This window comes from Trachypithecus francoisi, unplaced genomic scaffold (genome assembly GCF_009764315.1).
Source record: "Trachypithecus francoisi isolate TF-2019V2 unplaced genomic scaffold, Tfra_2.0 Lachesis_group7, whole genome shotgun sequence".
Classification (NCBI taxonomy): domain Eukaryota; kingdom Metazoa; phylum Chordata; class Mammalia; order Primates; family Cercopithecidae; genus Trachypithecus; species Trachypithecus francoisi.
Window position 1 is genome coordinate 21,093,968 of NW_022681472.1, and position 18,783 is coordinate 21,112,750.

General features: G+C 40.7%; 1 protein-coding gene across 4 annotated transcripts in view; it reads left to right on the plus strand.

Annotated features, from left to right (window-relative positions):
• MTFR1 (mitochondrial fission regulator 1) overlaps positions 1-18,783 on the plus strand; it is an 89,754-nt gene that overhangs the window by 12,902 nt on the left and 58,069 nt on the right. For all 4 annotated transcript variants that reach the window (XM_033202615.1, XM_033202617.1, XM_033202616.1 and 1 more), the window contains exon 2: positions 11,339-11,484. In XM_033202615.1, coding sequence (XP_033058506.1) covers positions 11,419-11,484 — 66 coding nt within the window. In that variant the 5' untranslated portion in view covers positions 11,339-11,418. The remainder of the gene's footprint in view (positions 1-11,338; positions 11,485-18,783) is intronic.

Below are 18,783 nucleotides of genomic sequence, written 5' to 3' on the forward strand. Positions count from 1 at the left end.
GGCACCTGCCATCATGCCCGGCTTATTTTTTTAGAGACGAGGTTTCATCATGTTGGCCAGGCTGGTCTCAAACCCCTGTCCTCAGGTAATCTGCTTGCCTCAGCCTCCCAAAGTTCTGGGATTACAGGTGTGAGCCACCACGCCTGGCTGCCTGGCTGCCTGGCTAATTTTTTAAAAATTTCTGTGGAGAAGGGATTTCAGTATGTTGCCCAGGCTGGTCTTAAACTGTAGGCCTCAAGTGATTCTCCTGCCTCAGCTTGCCATAGTGCTGAGATTATAGACATGAGCCACCACAACTGCAGGAGAGTAATTTTCAACTGAATACTTTTTTTCTCTCTTTTTTAGTTCATAATCCTCATTTATTCATTTACTTTTTTTTTTTTTTTTTTTGAGATGGAGTCTCACTCTTACTGCCCAGGCTGGAGTGCAATGGAGTGATCTCTGTTCACCATAACCTCTGCCTCCTGAGTTCAAGAGATTCTCCTGCCTCAGCCTCCCAAGTAGATAGGATTACAGGCATGCACCACCATGCCCAGCTAATTTTGTATTTTTAGTAGAGATGGAGTTTCACCACGTTGGCCAGGCTGGTCTGGAATTCCTGACCTCATGTGATCTGCCCACCTTGGCCTCCCAAAGTGCTGGGATTACAGGTGTAAGCCACTGCGCCCAGCCTATTTATTTATTTTAAACCAGATTTTATTTTTAGAGCAGTTTTTGTTTTTGTTGTTGTTTTGGTGGGGACAAACCATATTCACACTATAGCAGGGTTCAGACTAAATCAGTTATATGGTCTGAGCACAGTGGCTCATGCCAGTGCTTTGGGAGGCTGAGGCAGGAGGATTGCCTGAGCTCAGGAGTTTGAGGCTAGCCTGGGCAACATAGTGAGACCTCGTCTCTAAAAAAATTTGAAAAAATAGCCAGGCATGGTAGTGCATGCCTGTAGTCCCAGCTACTCAGGTGGCTAAGGCAGGAGGATTGCTCGAGCCCAGGAGTTTGAGGCTGCAGTGAGCAATGATCATGCCACTGCACTTCAGCCTGAGTGACAGAAGAGTGAGACTCTGTCTCCCAAAAATAAAAATAAAAAAGCACTAATTGGGTAATAATTGTCTTCCTCTGAGTGGTAGGGAGAACAATGACTTCATATTCTTTTTTTAATTTAACACGTAATAATTGTACATATTTATGGATACATCATGATGTTGCAATACATATAATGTATAGTACTCAGATCATGGTAGTCAGCATATCCATCATCTCAAACATTTATCATTGCTTTGTGTTGGCAACATTCAGTATCATAGTCCTTATTTTTATTTTCCATCATTTGGCCTTAAAATGTGGACTGTCATCTGTGTTGCAGTGATACAGTTTGCCTTATCTCTTAGTATTCTGAGAAAAGTAAACGTTATTCTAATGATGATTTAGCCAACCACATAACTAAGAATATTCTATTAATCTTCTTAGATATTTTCCCCAACTATAAAATGAGTCAAACTCATCTTTCATAATGAAAATATAGTTAAATGGCCATTTCCTTGAGTAGTTCTCAAAGACGTTCTAAAAATAAGCCCCATCATACCTTTGTAACTTCGTAAATTTTTGGCATCTTAAATGTAGTGACAACACTGTCATTATTGCTAACAGAGTTATTATGAAACTGTTTACTGCGGATAACTTTTTGTTATAACTATCTCAAAAACAGATATTACATTAGTTGAAGACAGTATTATTTTGTATTATCTTCAATTTGACTGCTGTAAATTTTAGTTGAGCTGCATACTATTATATATTTTCACAGTGTTGGTAGAAGAAAAAGAAAGTATTTCCAATATTTATCCTTGTTTCTCTTCTACCAGCTGCCAACCAAAATTAATTTGCTATTTCTTATAGTCTATGCTAGAGTAGATAGTCTAGAATATAAGCCTATACCATCTTCATAACATTTCTAGGAGTTGAATACACACACACACACACACACACACACACACACACATTTTCATTGATTCATAAGGAACCTAGAAAACAAAATGCAGCCTGATTCTTAGCAATTTTTTTTTAAACCTTATTTATTTTGAAGTGTAACACAGAAAAAAGTACAAACATAAATACAGCTCAATAAATTGCCACAAAGCAAATATCCATGTAATGACCACCCAGGTTAAGAAATAGAATGTTGTCTGCACTATGGGTAGTTTTGCTTTTGAGCAAGAGCTTTTAAAAGATCTTAGAAAAATAGTTGACAGGAAACAGCACTGATGTAAAATGTAAGAGAATAAGCAAGCAGAAACTCTTTAAGAAGGCTGTAGCTGTAGGAGAAGCAGTGTTCTAAAGGGAAGCCAAGTTTCATCAAGGGAGGAAAGTAAGCTAGGGGAGTTCAGTAGTGAGTGAATCTGTTGAAGATAAGATACGGAGTTGGGGGATATTTATAGACAAACAAGTTCCAGAGAGCACTGTGAAGAAGTTTGGAGGAAGGGGTAGCAGCAGGAGTCCACCGTCTATGTCACCTCCCTTCTGTGTTTAACAAGGACCATTACTTTTCTCAAATCCTTTCTCAAATTTTTCTTTTTTTTGATGATAATACCACTCTTATTTTTCTACTGCTATTTTGATCTTTTTTTGGTTGGTGTCTGTTGGATATAAAAATGCTCTAGGAATAAATGCTCGGTGCTGCAAAATGGAACCAGCACTCAGGCAAAAGTTTTCTCAGCAAGGCAATTTACGATTGCAGAAGGGTGCCACCCATGTCAATCAAAATCACAAAAGCACACAGAACAAAGGAGAGGAGGTTTTTGTTTTTGTTTTTTTATGTATCTCTGATGTGTAGTCCTTACCTCTGTGTTACTCCCCCATAAGCTGGGGTCGGACCGCACAGTCTGAGCTGACCCCCATTGGCTACTTGCAAATATTTTTCTAAATATGGAAGGGAAGGGGGACATGAGGTACAGTGGTGAGATGTGCAGTTTCGGGGGAACAATGGGTGCAGGTAACCAAGGGAACAGATGTGAGTTATTGATTAGATCTGACAGGAAGGGGGTAGGTTGTTTATAGTAACTAGGGGCAAGGAGGCATGTAGAAAGAGAAAATTGAGTTTGAGAACAAAGGACAAGGAAGTTAACAGGCTAAACCTTTGAAAAGAAAGATACTGATTTATTGAATCTTACAGTGTCTTTTATTTTTTTCTGTTTGTTCTACAAGTATTAATATTTCCTGAGCTTTCTATCCAGTCTTCCTTTCTTACTCTATATGATTTAACTCATTTCATCTGTGTTTTTCTAGCCAGTGCTGTGTATTCTTTATCTCTAGCCTAGACTTAAGAAACATCTTTTCCTGGCAAATCAGGATAATTTTTCAAATAATAATTTGAAAAAAACATCTGTGAGCCAGGCACGGTGGCTCACGCCTGTAATCCCAGCACTTTGGGAGGCTGAGGCAGGTGGATCACCTGAGGTCAGGAGTTCAAGACCAGCCTGACCAACATGGCCAAACCCCGTCTCTACTAAAAATATAAAAAATTAGCTGGGTAGCTGGGTGTGGTGGCACATACCTGTAATCCCAGCTACTTGGGAGCCTGAGGCAGGAGAATCTCTTGAACCCAGGAGGTGGAGGTTGTGGTGAGCCGAGATCGTGCCATTGCACTCCAGCCTGGGCAACAAGAGTGAAACTCTGTCTCAAAACAAAACAAAACAAAAAACATCTGTGGTAGTTAATTTTATATATCAACTAGACTGGTCTGAGGGATGCCCAGATAGCTGGTAAAACATCACCACTGCTTTGTATTTGTGAGGGTGTTTCTGGAAGAGATTAGCATTTGAATCTATAGACTGAATAAAGGTATCACCAATCCCTTGAGGGCCTGAATAGAATAAAAGACAGAGAGCAAATCTGTACTCTGCTTGAGCTGGGATATCCCTCAGGCCCTCCCTGAGGCCTTCTCACTCAGACTGAGATTTAACACTGTTAGCTCTGTTGGCCTCCAGCTTGCACATAGCAGATTGTGGGACTTTCTAGCCTCCATAATTGTGTGAGCCAGTCCCTCATAATAAATCTGTTTCTATGTATCTATATTCTGTTCTCTCTGGAGAACCCTGACTAAATACACTGTTTAAAAAAGGAGCAAAACTTGCACAGAGATGTTTAGAGCAGCTTTATTCATAGTTTATCAAAATGTGGACGCAACCAAAGTGTTCTCCAGTAGGGGAAGGAATAAATAAGCTGTGGTATCTCTGTAAAATTCTATGTTATTCCACACTAAAGTGAGCTATCAACCATGAGAATACATGGAGGAACCTTAAATGCATGTTACTAGGTGAAAGAAGCCATTCTGAAAAGGCTATACTGTGTGATTCCAACTTCATTACATTCTGGAAAAGGCAAAACTATGGAGACAATAAAAGGATCAGAGATGCCAGGGATTGGGAAGGAGGGTAAATTAATAGGCGGAACACAGAATTTTTAGGGCAGTGAAACTATTCTGTATGATAAAATAATGGTGGATACATACCATTATTCATTTGCCGAAACCCACAGAATGTACAGTACTGAAAGTGTACTGTTAGGTAAACTGTGGACTTTAGATGATGATGTGTCACTATATGTTCATCCGTTGGAATAAATGCACCACTCTTGTGTTTGATGTTGATAGTGGGAAGACTGCCCAATTAAGAAATCTGTACTTTCTACTCAATTTTGCTGTACATTTAAACTGCTCTAAAAAATAAACTCTGTTTTAGTCTGTAACCCCAGCACTTTGGGAGGCTGAGGGGGTGTATCACCTTAAGGCCAGGAGTTCCTAACCAGCCTGGCCAACCTGGTGAAACTTTGTCTCTACTACAAATACAAAATTAGCCGGGAGTCATGGTGCATGCTTGTAATCCCAGCTACTCAGGAGGCATGAGAATCGCTTGAACCTCGGAGGGGAGTTGCAGTGAGCCAAGATCCTGGCACTGCACTTCAGGCTGGGTGACAGAGCGAGACCCTGTCTCAAAAATAAATACATAAATACATAAATAAACTCTGTTTTAAAAAATGAGCGAAAGGCCAGGCGTGGTGACTCACACTTGTAATCCCAGCACTTTGGGAAGCGGAGGCGGGAGGGTCACTTGAGGTCAGGAGTTCAAGACCAGCCTGGATAACATGGCAAAACCCATGTTTACTAAAAATACCAAAAATTAACCAGGCATGGTGGCATGTGCCTGCAGTTCCAACTACTTGGGAGGCTGAGGTGGGAGAATCGCTTGAACTCTAGAGGCGGAGAATGCGGTGAGCTGAGATCACACCATAGCACTCCAGCCTGGGCAACAGAGCAAGAGTCCGTCTCAAAAAAAAGAATAAAAAAGCAAAAGACTTAAACAGATACTTCACAAAAGAAGATATCAAAATACCCCCCAAAATGTGAAGAAAACACTAGAATTGCTAAAATTTAAAAAGTACTAACAATACGAATTATTACTGACAAACAGGTGGAGTACCTGGAGTTCTCTTAATTACTCGTGGGAGTGTAATTGGTCCAATAACCTTGGGAAATGTTAGGCTCGCCCTTCCTCCCTCCCTCCCTCCCTCCCTCCTTCCTTCCTTCCTCTCTCTCTCTCCTTCTCTCTCTCTTTTTTCTTTCCTCCCTCCCTTCCTCCCTTCCCTCTTTCCCTCCTTCCCTCCTTCCCTGCTTCCCTCCTTCCTTCCTTCCTTCCTTCTTTCTTCCCTCCCTCTCTCCCTCCCTCCCTTCCTTCTTTTTTTTTTTTTTTTAGACGGAGCCTCACTCTGTCACCCAGGCTGGAGTGCAGTGGCACGACCTCAGCTCGCTGCAGCAAACTCTGCCTCCTGGGTTCAAACGATTCTCCTGGAGTAGCTGGGATTGCAGGCATGCACCACCACACCTGGCTAATTTTTGTATTTTTAGTAGAGACAGGGTTTTGCCACATTGGCCAGGCTGGTCTTGAACTCCTCACCTCAAGTAATCCTCCCACCTCAACTTTCCAAAGCATCAGGATTACAGGCTTGAGCCATTGCATCTGGCCATGTTAGGCAGTTTCTATTAAAACTACATATATCTTTTTTTTTTTTTTTTGAGATGGGGTCTCGCTCTGTCGCCCAGGCTGGAGTACAGTGGCACAACCTCAGCCCATTGCAACTTTCGCCTCCCGCATTCAAGCTATTCTCCTGCCTCAGCCTCCCAAGTAGCTGGGATTACAGGCACACACTACCATGCCCAGCTATTTTTTGTATTTTTAGTAGAGACAGGGTTTTGCCATGTTGACCAGGCTGGTCTGAAACTCCTAACCTTAGGTGATCTGCCTGCCTCGGCCTCCAAAAGTGCTGGGATTACAAGTGTGAGCCACTGCACCCTGCCAAAGAACTATTTGACATTTTAGTTTTTCATGCTTTTTAAAAAATTTGTTTATTTGTTTACTTTGAGACGGAGTCTCGCTCTGTCGCCAGGCCGGAGTATAGTGGCGTGATCTCGGCTCACTGCAACCTCTGCCTTCCGGGTTCAAGCCATTCTTCTGCCTCAGCCTCCCAAGTAGCTGGGACTATAGACATGTGCCACCACGCCCAGCTAATTTTTGTATTTTTAGTAGAGACGGAGTTTCACTATGTTGGCAGGATGGTCTCTGTCTCTTGACCTCATAATCCGCCTGCCTCGGCCTACCAAAGTGCTGGGATTACAGGTATGAGCCACCACGCCTGGGCTTTAATGATGGGTTTTCAAACCGCACATAAAACTGCCCTTTCTCCTTGCCTGCTTTTTGCCAGTCATTTCCAGCTTTGACCTCATTTTTGGTTCTTTGTTCTTTTTATCCACCATTGGCTCTCAGAGGATTCATTTATAAAACTAGTAATAGATCCTGGTAACATTAAAATATATCTGCCTGATCAAAGATACAATCACAGACCTTTTATAGTAATCAATAAATATATATTCCTGCCTGTGCTTAGCACTCTACTACATAGTTTCATCTAGATATACTTCTGTCATCTTAGACTCACCTTCATTGAAGAGCTTTACTCTCCAGCATTTCCTTATCTGATAGCCATAATTTCTGTCATCTCCAACCGAAACCTTGGAGTAATTTGATTTTCCTCTTCTTCCTAATTGCGCTAGCCAACCACTTTACATTTGTTGTTGTTGTTTTAAAAAGAGATGGGATCTCGCTTTGTTGACCAGGCTGAACTCCAACTCCTAAGTTCAAGGGACCCTCCTCCCTCAGCTTCCTGAGTAGCTGGGACTTCAGGCATGCAATGTCACACCCAGCTTTAGCCAGCTACTTTACCAAGTTTGGTTAATTCTTTCTTTTATTGGCATCCTGAATCCATCTATTCTTTTCCATTCCTGTTAGTATTAACCTACTTTTTTAGTATTTTTACTGAAATGACTTATGCATTATCTCTCTTAATTCCTACAACTCTGTGAGTACTGTTCCTATCTGGAGATAACTTGTTAATACTTACCATTTAGTAGGTGGCACAACAAGGGTACAGACTCAAGTCCAAAGCCTTCATACTTCAATATTTTATGTCATTAGCTTGAGAATATAAACATGTTGAAAGTTGAATGTAATCACAATATGAAAAAATTAAAATAGAAAACACCTGGCTGGGCACAGTGCCTCAGGCCTGTAATCCCAGCACTTTGGGAGGCCAAGGTGGGTGGATCACCTGAGGTCAGGAGTTCGAGACCAGCCTGGCCAATATGGGGAAACCCTGTCTCTACTGAAAATATAATAATTAGCTGGGTGTGGTGGTGCATGCCTGTAATCCCAGCTACTCAGGAGGCTGAGGCATGAGAATCACTTGAACCTGGGATGCAGAGGTTGCAGTGAGCTGAGATCATGCCACTGCAGTCCAGCCTGGGCAATGGAGTGAGACTCTGTCTCAAAAAACAGAAACAAAAACAAAACACTCAAAATTTCGAATAAGTTTTTCAAACTACTCCTCTTTTGTTTAGTTGCATGGTTATAGTGGATAAAAGCACAGACTTACGGAAACATCTAGTTTGAGTCCTAACTTTGCCACTTATAAATATGTGACCCTTACTCAAGTTACACTAACTATGCTTTAGTTTGCCCCTCTACAAATAGAAGATAATTTAATATCTACCTTAATAAGGTGGTTTGTGATAATTGAGACTTTATATGTAATGACTTAATAAGCGTACAAATGTTCCTGATAATCCCAGGTACATAACAAATGTTCTGTGAAGTTAGCTCGTTATTAATATAATTTAGTGGTGTCTGGATATTTTAGCTAAGGGCTCTCGTTTGTAATACCAATAAATAAAGGAGACTAAAAGCATTATTTCACTAATTCAAATATATATCAAAAGTTGTTTTACACTCCCTAGCACCATAATCCCTCCCATTCACTCTGTGCCCCACTTCCCATACCCAGATATACATACTGTATGTCTGGTAGAATTATACTTATAAAGGTAAGTGAAAAACATATTAGAAAGTTAGAACTTTCCGGCCGGGTGCGGTGGCTCACACCTTAATCCCAGCACTCTGGGAGGCTGAGGTGGTGGATCGCCTGAGGTGAGGTCAGGAGATTAAGACCAGCCTGACCAACAAGGTAAAACCCTGTCTTTACTAAAATACAAAATTACCCGGGCATGGTGGTGCATGCCTGTACTCCCAGCCACTTGGGAGGCTGACGCAGGAGAATTACTTGAATCTGGGAGGCGAAGGTTGCAGTGAGCCAAGATCGCACCATTGTACTCCAGCCTGGGTGACAAGAGCGAAACTCAGTCTCAAAAAAAAAAAAAGGAAAGGAAAGTTAGAACTTTCCATCATGTTAAAATTTTCTATAGAGCAAAATATGTATGCTTTTTTTTTTTTTTACAGCTTTTCAAAGGATTAAAAAATAATACTTAATTTAAACTTTGGTGAATTCAGCAAACTTTCTTCTTTTTTTTCTCTTTTTTTTGAGATGGAGTTATGCTCTTGTCGCCCAGGCTGGAGTTCAGTGGCACCATCTCAGCTCACTGCAACCTCTGCATTCTGGGTTCAAGCGATTTTCCTGCCTCAGCCTCCTAAGTAGCTGGGATTACAGGTGTATGCCACCACGCCTGGCTAATTTTTGTATTTTTAGTAGAGATGGGGTTTCACCATGTTGGCCAGGCTGGTCTTGAACTCCTAACCTCAGGCGATCTTCTTGCCTTGGCCTCCAAAGTGTTGGAATCACAGGCGTGAGCCACCACACCCGGCTGAATTCAGCAAACTTTCTAAAATAACTGTTCTACCATATTGAGTCAAACTCTTATACCTAGGTTCTAGGTTTGTCTAATAGGATTTCTGTGTCTTTTTCCCTTTTTCTCAATATAAGCTTTTAGCTCAGATTCTCATATGAACTCACACCCTATTATACTACATCCTGTCTTCCCCCACGGCTGTTCATTTTTACCCATGATGCACATCTTCCTTCTTTCATCAGCACCCAGCTCTTTTCAGTTTATTTTCACCCAGCACTTTGCACACTTGTAGCATCTTTACTTTTCTTCCTATTCTCTGTGTTATCTATAAAGTTATTCTCAAAATGTAGACCACAAACTGTTTCTGGTCATGATGAGATAAAGGGCTTACATCACTATGTAAGTCAACTATAGCATACAGCATACTGTTTTGTTTAGCTGATTTTTTAAGCTAGATTTTCTTTTTTTCTTTTTTTTTTTGAGATGGAGTCTTGCTCTGTCCCCCAGGCTAGAGTGTAGTGGCGTGATCTCAGCTCACTGCAACCTCCACCTCCCGCCTGCCTCAGCCTTCTGAGTAGCTGGGATTACAGGCGTGCTCCACCACACCCAGCTAATTTTTTTTTTTTTTTGTACTTTTAATAGAGATGGAATTTTACTGTGTTGGCCAGGCTGGTCTCAAACTCCTGACCTCAAGTGATCCGCCCGCCTCAGCCTCCCAAAATGCTGGGATTACAGGCATGAGCCACCGCACCCAACCTTTAAGGAAGATTTTCTTTTTTTCCTTTCTCTTTTTTCTTTTTTTTTTTTTAAGATGGAGTCTCACTCTGTTGCCCAGGTTGGAGTGCAGTGGTGCCATTTGCAACCTCTGCCTCCTGGGTTCAAGTGATTCTCCTGCCCCAGCCTCCCAAGTAACTGGGATTACAGGTTCCTGCCACCACGCCCAACTAATTTTTGTGTTTTTAATAGAGTTGCGATTTCGTCATGTTGGCCAGGATGGTTTCAAACTCCTGACCTCAGGCAATCCACCTCCCTTGGCATCCCAAAGTGCTGGGATTACAGATGTGAACCACCACACCCGGCCTTAAGCAAGATTTTTTAAATGAGAGAGCAGTGTATTGATTCGTATTCTGATGCAAACTCCCTTATCTTGTTAGAGACCAACACTTCCAGTAAAGTCATCTATACCATACAAGTTAACATTGTAATTCTGTCAGATATACAGTATATTGATGGGGAGTAGGGCAGATAATGAATGACAGGGGTTATGGTGCTAGTGAATATTAAAAGACTTTATTTATTGGTTTTGGTCTTTCAGCATCTGAATTTCTGTTTTGTATTTCTGGAATTCTTTCCTTTATGATTTTTGGTGGGAAACTTAACCTGCTTGTTACTATAGCCAGGTGCTTGCTTTGTCAGCCTTCCTTTTACTATGACACGTGAGCTGTGGACTTGGTCTAGCAAATACACCAGTACAGACAGCATCTTTGGAGCTGGGGACATGGAAAGGGAGGAACTGCATGGACCCTCTCTGTGGTGATAGTAACAAATGCAGTGGTGTTTTCCCAGGGCCAAGTCTGCTACAGTTTTGAACGTCCTTGGTTGTGTAGCCTATAAATTGGGTTCTCTGAAGATTGTTATCCCCCAGATATCTTTTCATAAATGTATTTTTTACTTGAATTAGCCAAACTAGGTTTTTATTGCTTCCAGCTAAGAACACTGACTGAAAAAAATACTAACAAAAGAAAACAAAACACCTTATACTGTTACAGTTACTTTAAGCAAGCTAATCACAAGCAAATCTTTTTTTCTCTTACATTACACATGAAGTTTTTTTTTTTTTTTTTTTGAGATGGAGTCTTGTTCTGTCACCCAGGCTGGAGTACAATGGTACAATGGCGCGATCTTGGCTCACTGCAACCTCCACCTCCTGGGTTCAAGCGATTCTCCTGCTTCAGCCTCCCGAGTAGCTGGGATTACAGGCATGCGCCGCCACGCCCGGCTAATTTTGTATTTTTAGTAGAGATAGGGTTTCTCCATGTTGGTCAGGCTGCACATGAAGTTTTAAAAATGTTTTAGACTTGCTCTGTGAGACATGTAGACAGTACAAATTCTAAATAATAATGATTTCATTTTAGTATTTGCATTTTAAATTTTCAGTGTGTTTTATGGACCATGTGCTGCTATGTATGCCTGAAGAAGTACTTGAAATGCAAATCTGGGGAGACTTTGCCATATAAATGCTTGGCTGGATTAAGCGCCTAATTAGGATGGTTTTTCATCAAGTTGGAGTAAGCATGCAATCGGTGAGTGCTCAGAATTCATTTTTTAAATCCCGACATTTAGATATTTTAAGAATTTTTTCTGAGAAAATGAAATAAATCTATATATGACCAACATCTTGAATTCAATATGTTTATGTACTGTTTAATTTGCTTTCTATTTAAATCATAGAAGTGAATCTTTTCTCAGTATTCAAAGTAAGGAAGTAACTTTCTGGGTTACATTGAAAACTTAACCAGTATTCATGTGACCATTAAGAGCAATATATTTGTTATTAGTGAGGAAAAGGCTTAAATAAGCAGAAAAATCATTGCATAAAATATGCTTGGCTAACACTTGGCAGCGCTCTTAATGTTGTAGAATTATTAACATTGAATGCTGTTATAATGTGTTTAAACAACACAGTTGTTTAAAAGGTAAGTCATGTCTTAAAAATAACTATTGATAAGAAGGAAAAAGTTACTATAATGATTGTTCTATGCTAGAGATGTTAGTTTTCATCTTGACATTTTTTAATAAGTATTTTCTACTAATATATAAAGTTTGTTTAGACCTATAAATTATAAGAGCAAGTATTATGCCAAGCACATTTTGTAGAATATTTTGTTTTACATTTTCAAATTCGTTTTTTTCATGGCTATGACATAGAGTTAAATTTTATTTATTGAAGATATAGGCAGGTTACATAATTTGAATATGGGTATATTTTTGTTTTTTTTTTTGACAAGGAGTCTTGCTGTATTGCCCAGGCTGGAGTACAGTGGAGCAATCTCAGCTCACTGCAACCTCTGCCTCCCAGATTCAAACAATTCTCCTGCCTCAGCTCCCTGAGTAGCTGGGATTATAGGCTCACACCACCACGGCCAGCAAATTTTTATATTTTTAGTAGAGACGGGGTTATACCATTTTGGCCAGGCTGGTCTTGAATTCTTGACTGCCCACCCTGGCCTCCCAGAGTGCTGGGATTATAGGCGTGAACCACTGTGCCTGGCAGAATATGGGTATACTTTTTAGTGCACTTTTACTTTTTTGTTTTTGTGCCTGAACTTTTGAATCTCCCCAACTTCCAAGATTACATCTGTTTTCTTCAGAGATTAAATAGTAGAAACCAAATAAAATTATCTTTGTAGCTACATAATTTTGAGATTATTAGCTTGAGGATAAGCAATAGGAAAATGACTTGTAAATTTATTGGTATTTTCATCTATTTCAGATATACGTTCCTATGTTTTAAATTTCACTTAGTGGCCAGATTCAGTGCTTCTTTGGGAGACGGAGGCAGGAGGATGGCTGGAGCCTAGGAATTCGAGACCATCCTGGGCAATATAGTGAGACCCTGTCTCTACAAAAAATTTAAAAAATTTAGCTGGGCATGGTGGCACATACCTCTAGTCCCAGCTATTCGGGAGGCTGAGGTAGGAGAATTGCTTGAGCCTGAGAGGCAGAGGTTGCAGTGAGCTGAGATTGTGCCACTGTACTCCAGCCTGAGCAATAGAGCAAGACCCTATCTTTAAAAAAAACGAAAAAACTTCACTTAGCTCAGTTTTATCATCGTGTGGATTGACATTTTAGTAATGACAGCAAAAGTTTCTTTTTCTCTTGCTTGCACAAGGAAGGGAAGTTTTTGTTATTTATGATTTCCAAAAACTAAAGCTTTATAATTTCTATTTACTGTAATTTTAATAAGAAGTATAGTTTAATGTTAAGATTGTGGGTCCTGGATTTAAACACACTTGAATCTGAAATTTGTCTCTGTCAGTTATTGCCTTCTTCTGCAAAGTAGCTATAAGAATTGCTACTGCTGAGTTACCTGTGGATTAAATGACAGTGTATGTAAAGCATCAAGCACAGTGGCTTGTACAGTGTAGGTACATTCAATAATAGTTTCTTACATTTTTGCTGTTACCAGCCTCCCACCCCAAGACAGGTCAATATGAGTAGTGCTAATTGAGGCTAAAGGACAGAATTCTGTTTCAGGCACAGATAACACGCTTTATTTAGCTTGTTCACTTTAAGCTGGAAAATGGGTGCCTTTCATCAAAGAATGGACCAGCTAAAGAAGGATTAACTTGCTCAAAATACTGTAATTACAACTGAGAGTCTTTCCTACTAATAGCAGATTAGCAAGATCTATTTTTAACTTATTGCAGCTAGCATATTATCATCAACTTTAATCAGTTAGCTGAAAATTCATATAAAAACAAATTTTCTTCTAATGTAAAGCAATGTGATCTTTTGGGGTTAACTAATTTCCAATATTTTTTAGCTTGTTGCCTAAGAATAAAAATGCAAAGGAATCTTTCAAGATTTTATATTTGGGCACCAGAAAATAAAAGAAGCTTTCTTAGCTCTACCTTTCAGTGATTAACATGTGTTTTCCCATTGATCTGATATGTACAGGCATATCTTGGAGATACTATGAGTTTCATTTCAGATCACCACAATAAAGTGATAGTGAAATACAACGAATCACTTTTTTTCTTTCTTTCAGACAGTCTCACTCTATCGCCCAGGCTGGAGAACAGTGGCGCAGTCTTAGGCTCATTGTAACGTTTGCCTTCTGGGTTCAAGTGATTCTCCTGCCTCAGCCTCCCAAGTAGCTGAGATTACAGGTGTGCGCCATCACACCAGGCTAATTTTAAAATATTTTTAGTAGAGATGGAGTTTCACCATGTTGGCACTTGATGCTTCTTCATCTTGCACTTTTATGTTATGGAGATGACTTTTTTCCTTATGCCTCATTAACCAACTTCTGCTAGCTTCAACTTTTCTTTTGTAGCTTCCTTGCTTCTCTCAGCCTTCAGAGAATTGAAGAGAATTAGAACCTTGCTCTGGATTAGGCTTTGGCTTAAGGGAATATTGTGACTGGTTTGATGTTTATTTTCTCTATATCAGAAATAAGGCCTTCTTGCTTTCTTATTCATGTGTTCACTGTAGCAGCACTTTAAATTTCCTTTAAGAACTTTCTCTTTGCGTTCACAGCTTGGCTAACTATTTCGTCCAGAGACCTAGTTTTCAGCCTGTCTGTACTTTCAACTTGCCTTCTTCACTAGGCTTAATACTTTCTAACTTTTGATTTAAAGTGAGAGACATGCAATGCTTCTTTTTACTTGAACACTTGGAGATCATTGTAGGGTTAAACTGGCCTAATTCCAGTGTTATTTTGTCTCAGAATAGGGAGGTCTGAGATTGCGGAATAGCTGGTGGGTGGAACAGTGAAAACACACGTAACATTTATCGATTAAGTTTGCCATCTTACGTGTGCTCAGTTCATGGCACCCCAAAACAATTAAAGTAGTAACAAATAACATCAAAGATCACTGATCATAGATCACCATAATAGATATAATAAGAATGCATAAGTCAGGGCCTGGCATATACGGGGACTGGGGGGCAAGGGGAGGGGGAGCATTAGGACAATGCATGCGTTGTCCTGATGCATGTGGGGCTTAAAACCTGGATGACAGGTTGATGGGTGCAGCAAACCACCATGGCACATGTATACCTATTTAACAAACCTGAACGTTCTGCACATGTATCCCAGAACTTAAAGTATTAAAAAAAAAAAAAAAGGGGGGCCGGGCGCCGTTGGCCACGCCTGTAATCCCAGCACTTGGAGAGGCTGAGGCAGGCGGATCACAAGGTCAGGGGTTTGAGACCAGCCTGGCCAATATAGTGAAACCCCGTCTCTACTAAAAATACAAAAATTAGCCAGGCGTGGTGGTGGGTGCCTGTAGTCTCAGCTACTTAGGAGGCTGAGGCAGGAGAATTGCTTGAACCCAGGGGGCGGAGGTTGCAGTGAGCTGATACGGTGCCACTGTACTCCAGCCTGGGCAACAGAGCAAGACTCCTGTCTCAAAAAAAATAAATAAAATAGTAATGCATAAATTTGAAATATTGTGTGAATCTGCAAAACATGACACAGACATGAAGTAAGCACATACTGTTGGAGAAATGGCGCCAGTAGACTTGGCTTGACACAAGTTGCCACAAACCTTAAATTTGTTAAAAGAACAATATCTCTGAATTGCAGGAAAGTGAAATGCATGCCCAGCTAATTTTGTATCTTTGGTAGGGATGGGGTTTCACCATGTTGGCCAGGCTGGTCTCGAATGCCTGACCTCAGGTGATCCGTGCACCTTGGCCTCCCAAAGTTCTGAGATTACAGGCGTGAGCCACTGTGTCAGTCCTTTTAAATGAATTTGATACTGTGCTTGAAAGCATTCCGAGAGTGAAAACTGCCTTCATCCTTTATTTTATCTTTTTTTTTTTTTAAAAGAAAAAAAGGCTGGCATAGTGATTCATGCCTGTAATCCCAGCACTTTGGGAGGCTATGGTGGGAGGATCACTGGAGTCCAGGAGTTTGAGGCCAACCTGGGCAATACAGTGAGATGCCATCTCTACAAAAATTACAAAAATTATCCGGGCATGGTGGTGTGTGCCTGTAGCACCAGCTACTTGGTAGGCTGAGGTGGGAGGATCACTTGACCCTGGGAGGCAGAGGTTGCAGTCAACTAAGATCATGCCACTGCACTCCAGCGTAGGCTACAAGTGAGACCCTGCTTCCAAAAAATAAAGAATAAAAAGAAGAAATTACAAGCTTTTAGATCAGATTTTGTTTCGTTTCATTTTTCCCATTAGAACAGCCAGTGGTGATTGGCTTATTGTCTTTGACTCTGCACACTAATATTACTATAATAGCCATCCCTGCTTGGCTTACTGTGCCAGTGCTTACTGTGGCCAGTGCTTTTATATAAATTGCCTGTATTCAATACAACATTGCACATTACAGATAAGAAACCTGAGGTTCAGAGTGTTTAACTGCCTTGACCAAAGTTACCTAAGTAGTAGAACTATAATATGAACCCAATTCTGATTGCAAAATCCTTTCTCTTTTCAGTGTACTTTGCTACCCTTAGAAGGGAAAGATGACTATTAATGTTTATTTAAAACATATATGGCCTGGTGCAGTGACTCACACCTGTAATTCCAGCACTTTGGGAGGCTAAGGCGGGCGGATCACCTAAGGTTAGGAGTTTGAGACCAGCCTGGCCAACATAGTGAAACCTTGTCTTTACTAAAAATACAAAAATTAATTGGGCATGGTAGTGCATGCCCATAGTCCCAGCTACTCGGGAGGCTTAGGCAGAAGAATCTGGCTTGAACTTGTGAGGCAGAGGTTGTAGTGAGCTAAGATCATGCCACTGCACTCCAGCCTGGGCGACAGAGCAAGACTCCTTCTCAAAAACAAAACAAAACAAAAACCATTATAAATACCTTAACTCATTTAATGCTCATAGGCTCATGAAGTAGATAGTATCTCCATTTTATAGGTGAGAAAACAGAAGCATAGAGGGGTGAATAATTTGGCCAGCTTTCTACGGGCAGTAAATTGGTAGAGGCTAATTTTAAAGCCAGGCCTCTATGCTACAATGGCCTGTTTCTCTTTACTGTCTTTTATTTTCCCTGAACATTTGAACCACATACTCACATATCTCCAAACTTTTTATGTACCTAAGCAAAAATGTTTTTAAATTGCAGGAAGTAAGAACAGTGTGACACAAGCTAATGTGATTCTGATTAATTTCAGTATTTTATATTGGAGGAAAAGTTACTATAGCAAGTATTTATAATAATTTGTATTATTGTACTCTGGTTTTCTTTTGGTGCTTTGGAGGAGGAATGTGAGTAAGGAAGAAGAGAACTGAGGGAAGTGTTAATCTTTGGTTAAGGATTTAAAAATTGTTACAGAATTTCATCTTCCCATTTTCACTCATTCCCCCTTCCCAACACACACTTTTAATTTTCCCTTAACTTAACCCTGAGAATTAAGAATTTACATTTTATTAGGTCCTGACTTTTTAAAGATCTGATTAACAGTATAGGTCCATGTGTAATTTTAGGGATACATGAACCACTGCATTAATGCATTAATATCACATAGTTTGTCTTGAAAAACATATATTTTTTTTTGTTTGTTCTTTGAGATGAAATCTTGCTCTGCCCCAGGCTGGAGTGCAGTGGCGTGTTCTTGGCTCCCTGTAGCCTCCGCCTCCTGGGTTCAAGTGATTCTCCTGCCTCAGCCTCCTGAGTAGCTGGGATTACAGGTGCCTGCCATCACCCCTGGCTAATTTTTGTATTTTTGGTAAAGACTGGGTTTCACCATGTTGGCCAGGCTGGTCTCGAACTCCTGACCTCAAGTGATCCACCCTCTTCAGCCTCCCAAAGTGCTGGGATTACAGGCGTGAGCCACCACACCCAGCCAGAATTTTCTTAGAGTTAGATTTATAGTTTTTCCTGCTAAAACTTGCCCTCAAATAATAATGTACGTTAAACTAGTCTATAATAACTGAATTACCACATACAGCTTGAGTGCAGTCATCATGGATGAGACAGATGACAGCTTCAGATTCCAGCCTCACACGTCAACACTTTCTACAATAGCATTTCACAATGTTAAAAAAGAACAAACTACTTTCCTGTTGTCATCCTCCTCCTTGCTGTCATCACTTTCAAGCACTGTTGCTAAATGTTATGGACTGTCATTACTAGACACAGACATGCATGTGCGCACACACACACAGATTCACTGTTATTTAAAAGCAGTTTTCATAGATAAAGCATGGTTTTTCTGTTTAGCTATTTCTTTTCTTCTTTTTTTTTTTGAGATGGAGTCTTGCTCTTCACCCAGGCTGGAGTGCAGTGGCACAATCTTGCTCACTGCAACCTCTGCCTCCGCCTCCTGGTTCAAGCAATTCTGCCTCAAGCCTCCTGAGTAGCTGAGACTACAGGCGTGTGCCACCACGCCTGGCTAATTTTTGTATTTTAGTAGAGATGGGGTTTTGTCACTTTGGCCAGGCTGATCTCGAACTCCTGACCTTAGATGATCCACCCGCCTCGGCCTCCCAAAGTGCTGGGATTACAGGCATGAGCCACTGCTCCTGGCCCTGTTTAGCTTTTTTTTTTTTTTTTTTTTTTTTGTTTGAGATGGAGTCTTGCTTTGTCCCAGGCTGGAGTGCAGTGGCACAATCTCAGCTCACTGCAACCTCCGCCTTCTGGGTTTAAGCTATTCTCCTCCCTTAGCCTTCTGAGTAGCTGGGATTACAGGCGTGCACCACCACACTCGGCTAGTTTTGTATTTTTAGTAGAGATGGGGTTTCACCATGTTATCCAGGCTGGTCTTGAACTTCTGAGCTCATGATCCGCCCGCCTTGGTCTCCCAAAGTACTGGGATTACAGGCGTGAGCCACCATGCCCGGCCAGCTATTTCTTAATGGCATTGGATTGTCTTATTTTCTAAATGAAATTGGATTATTTTGCCA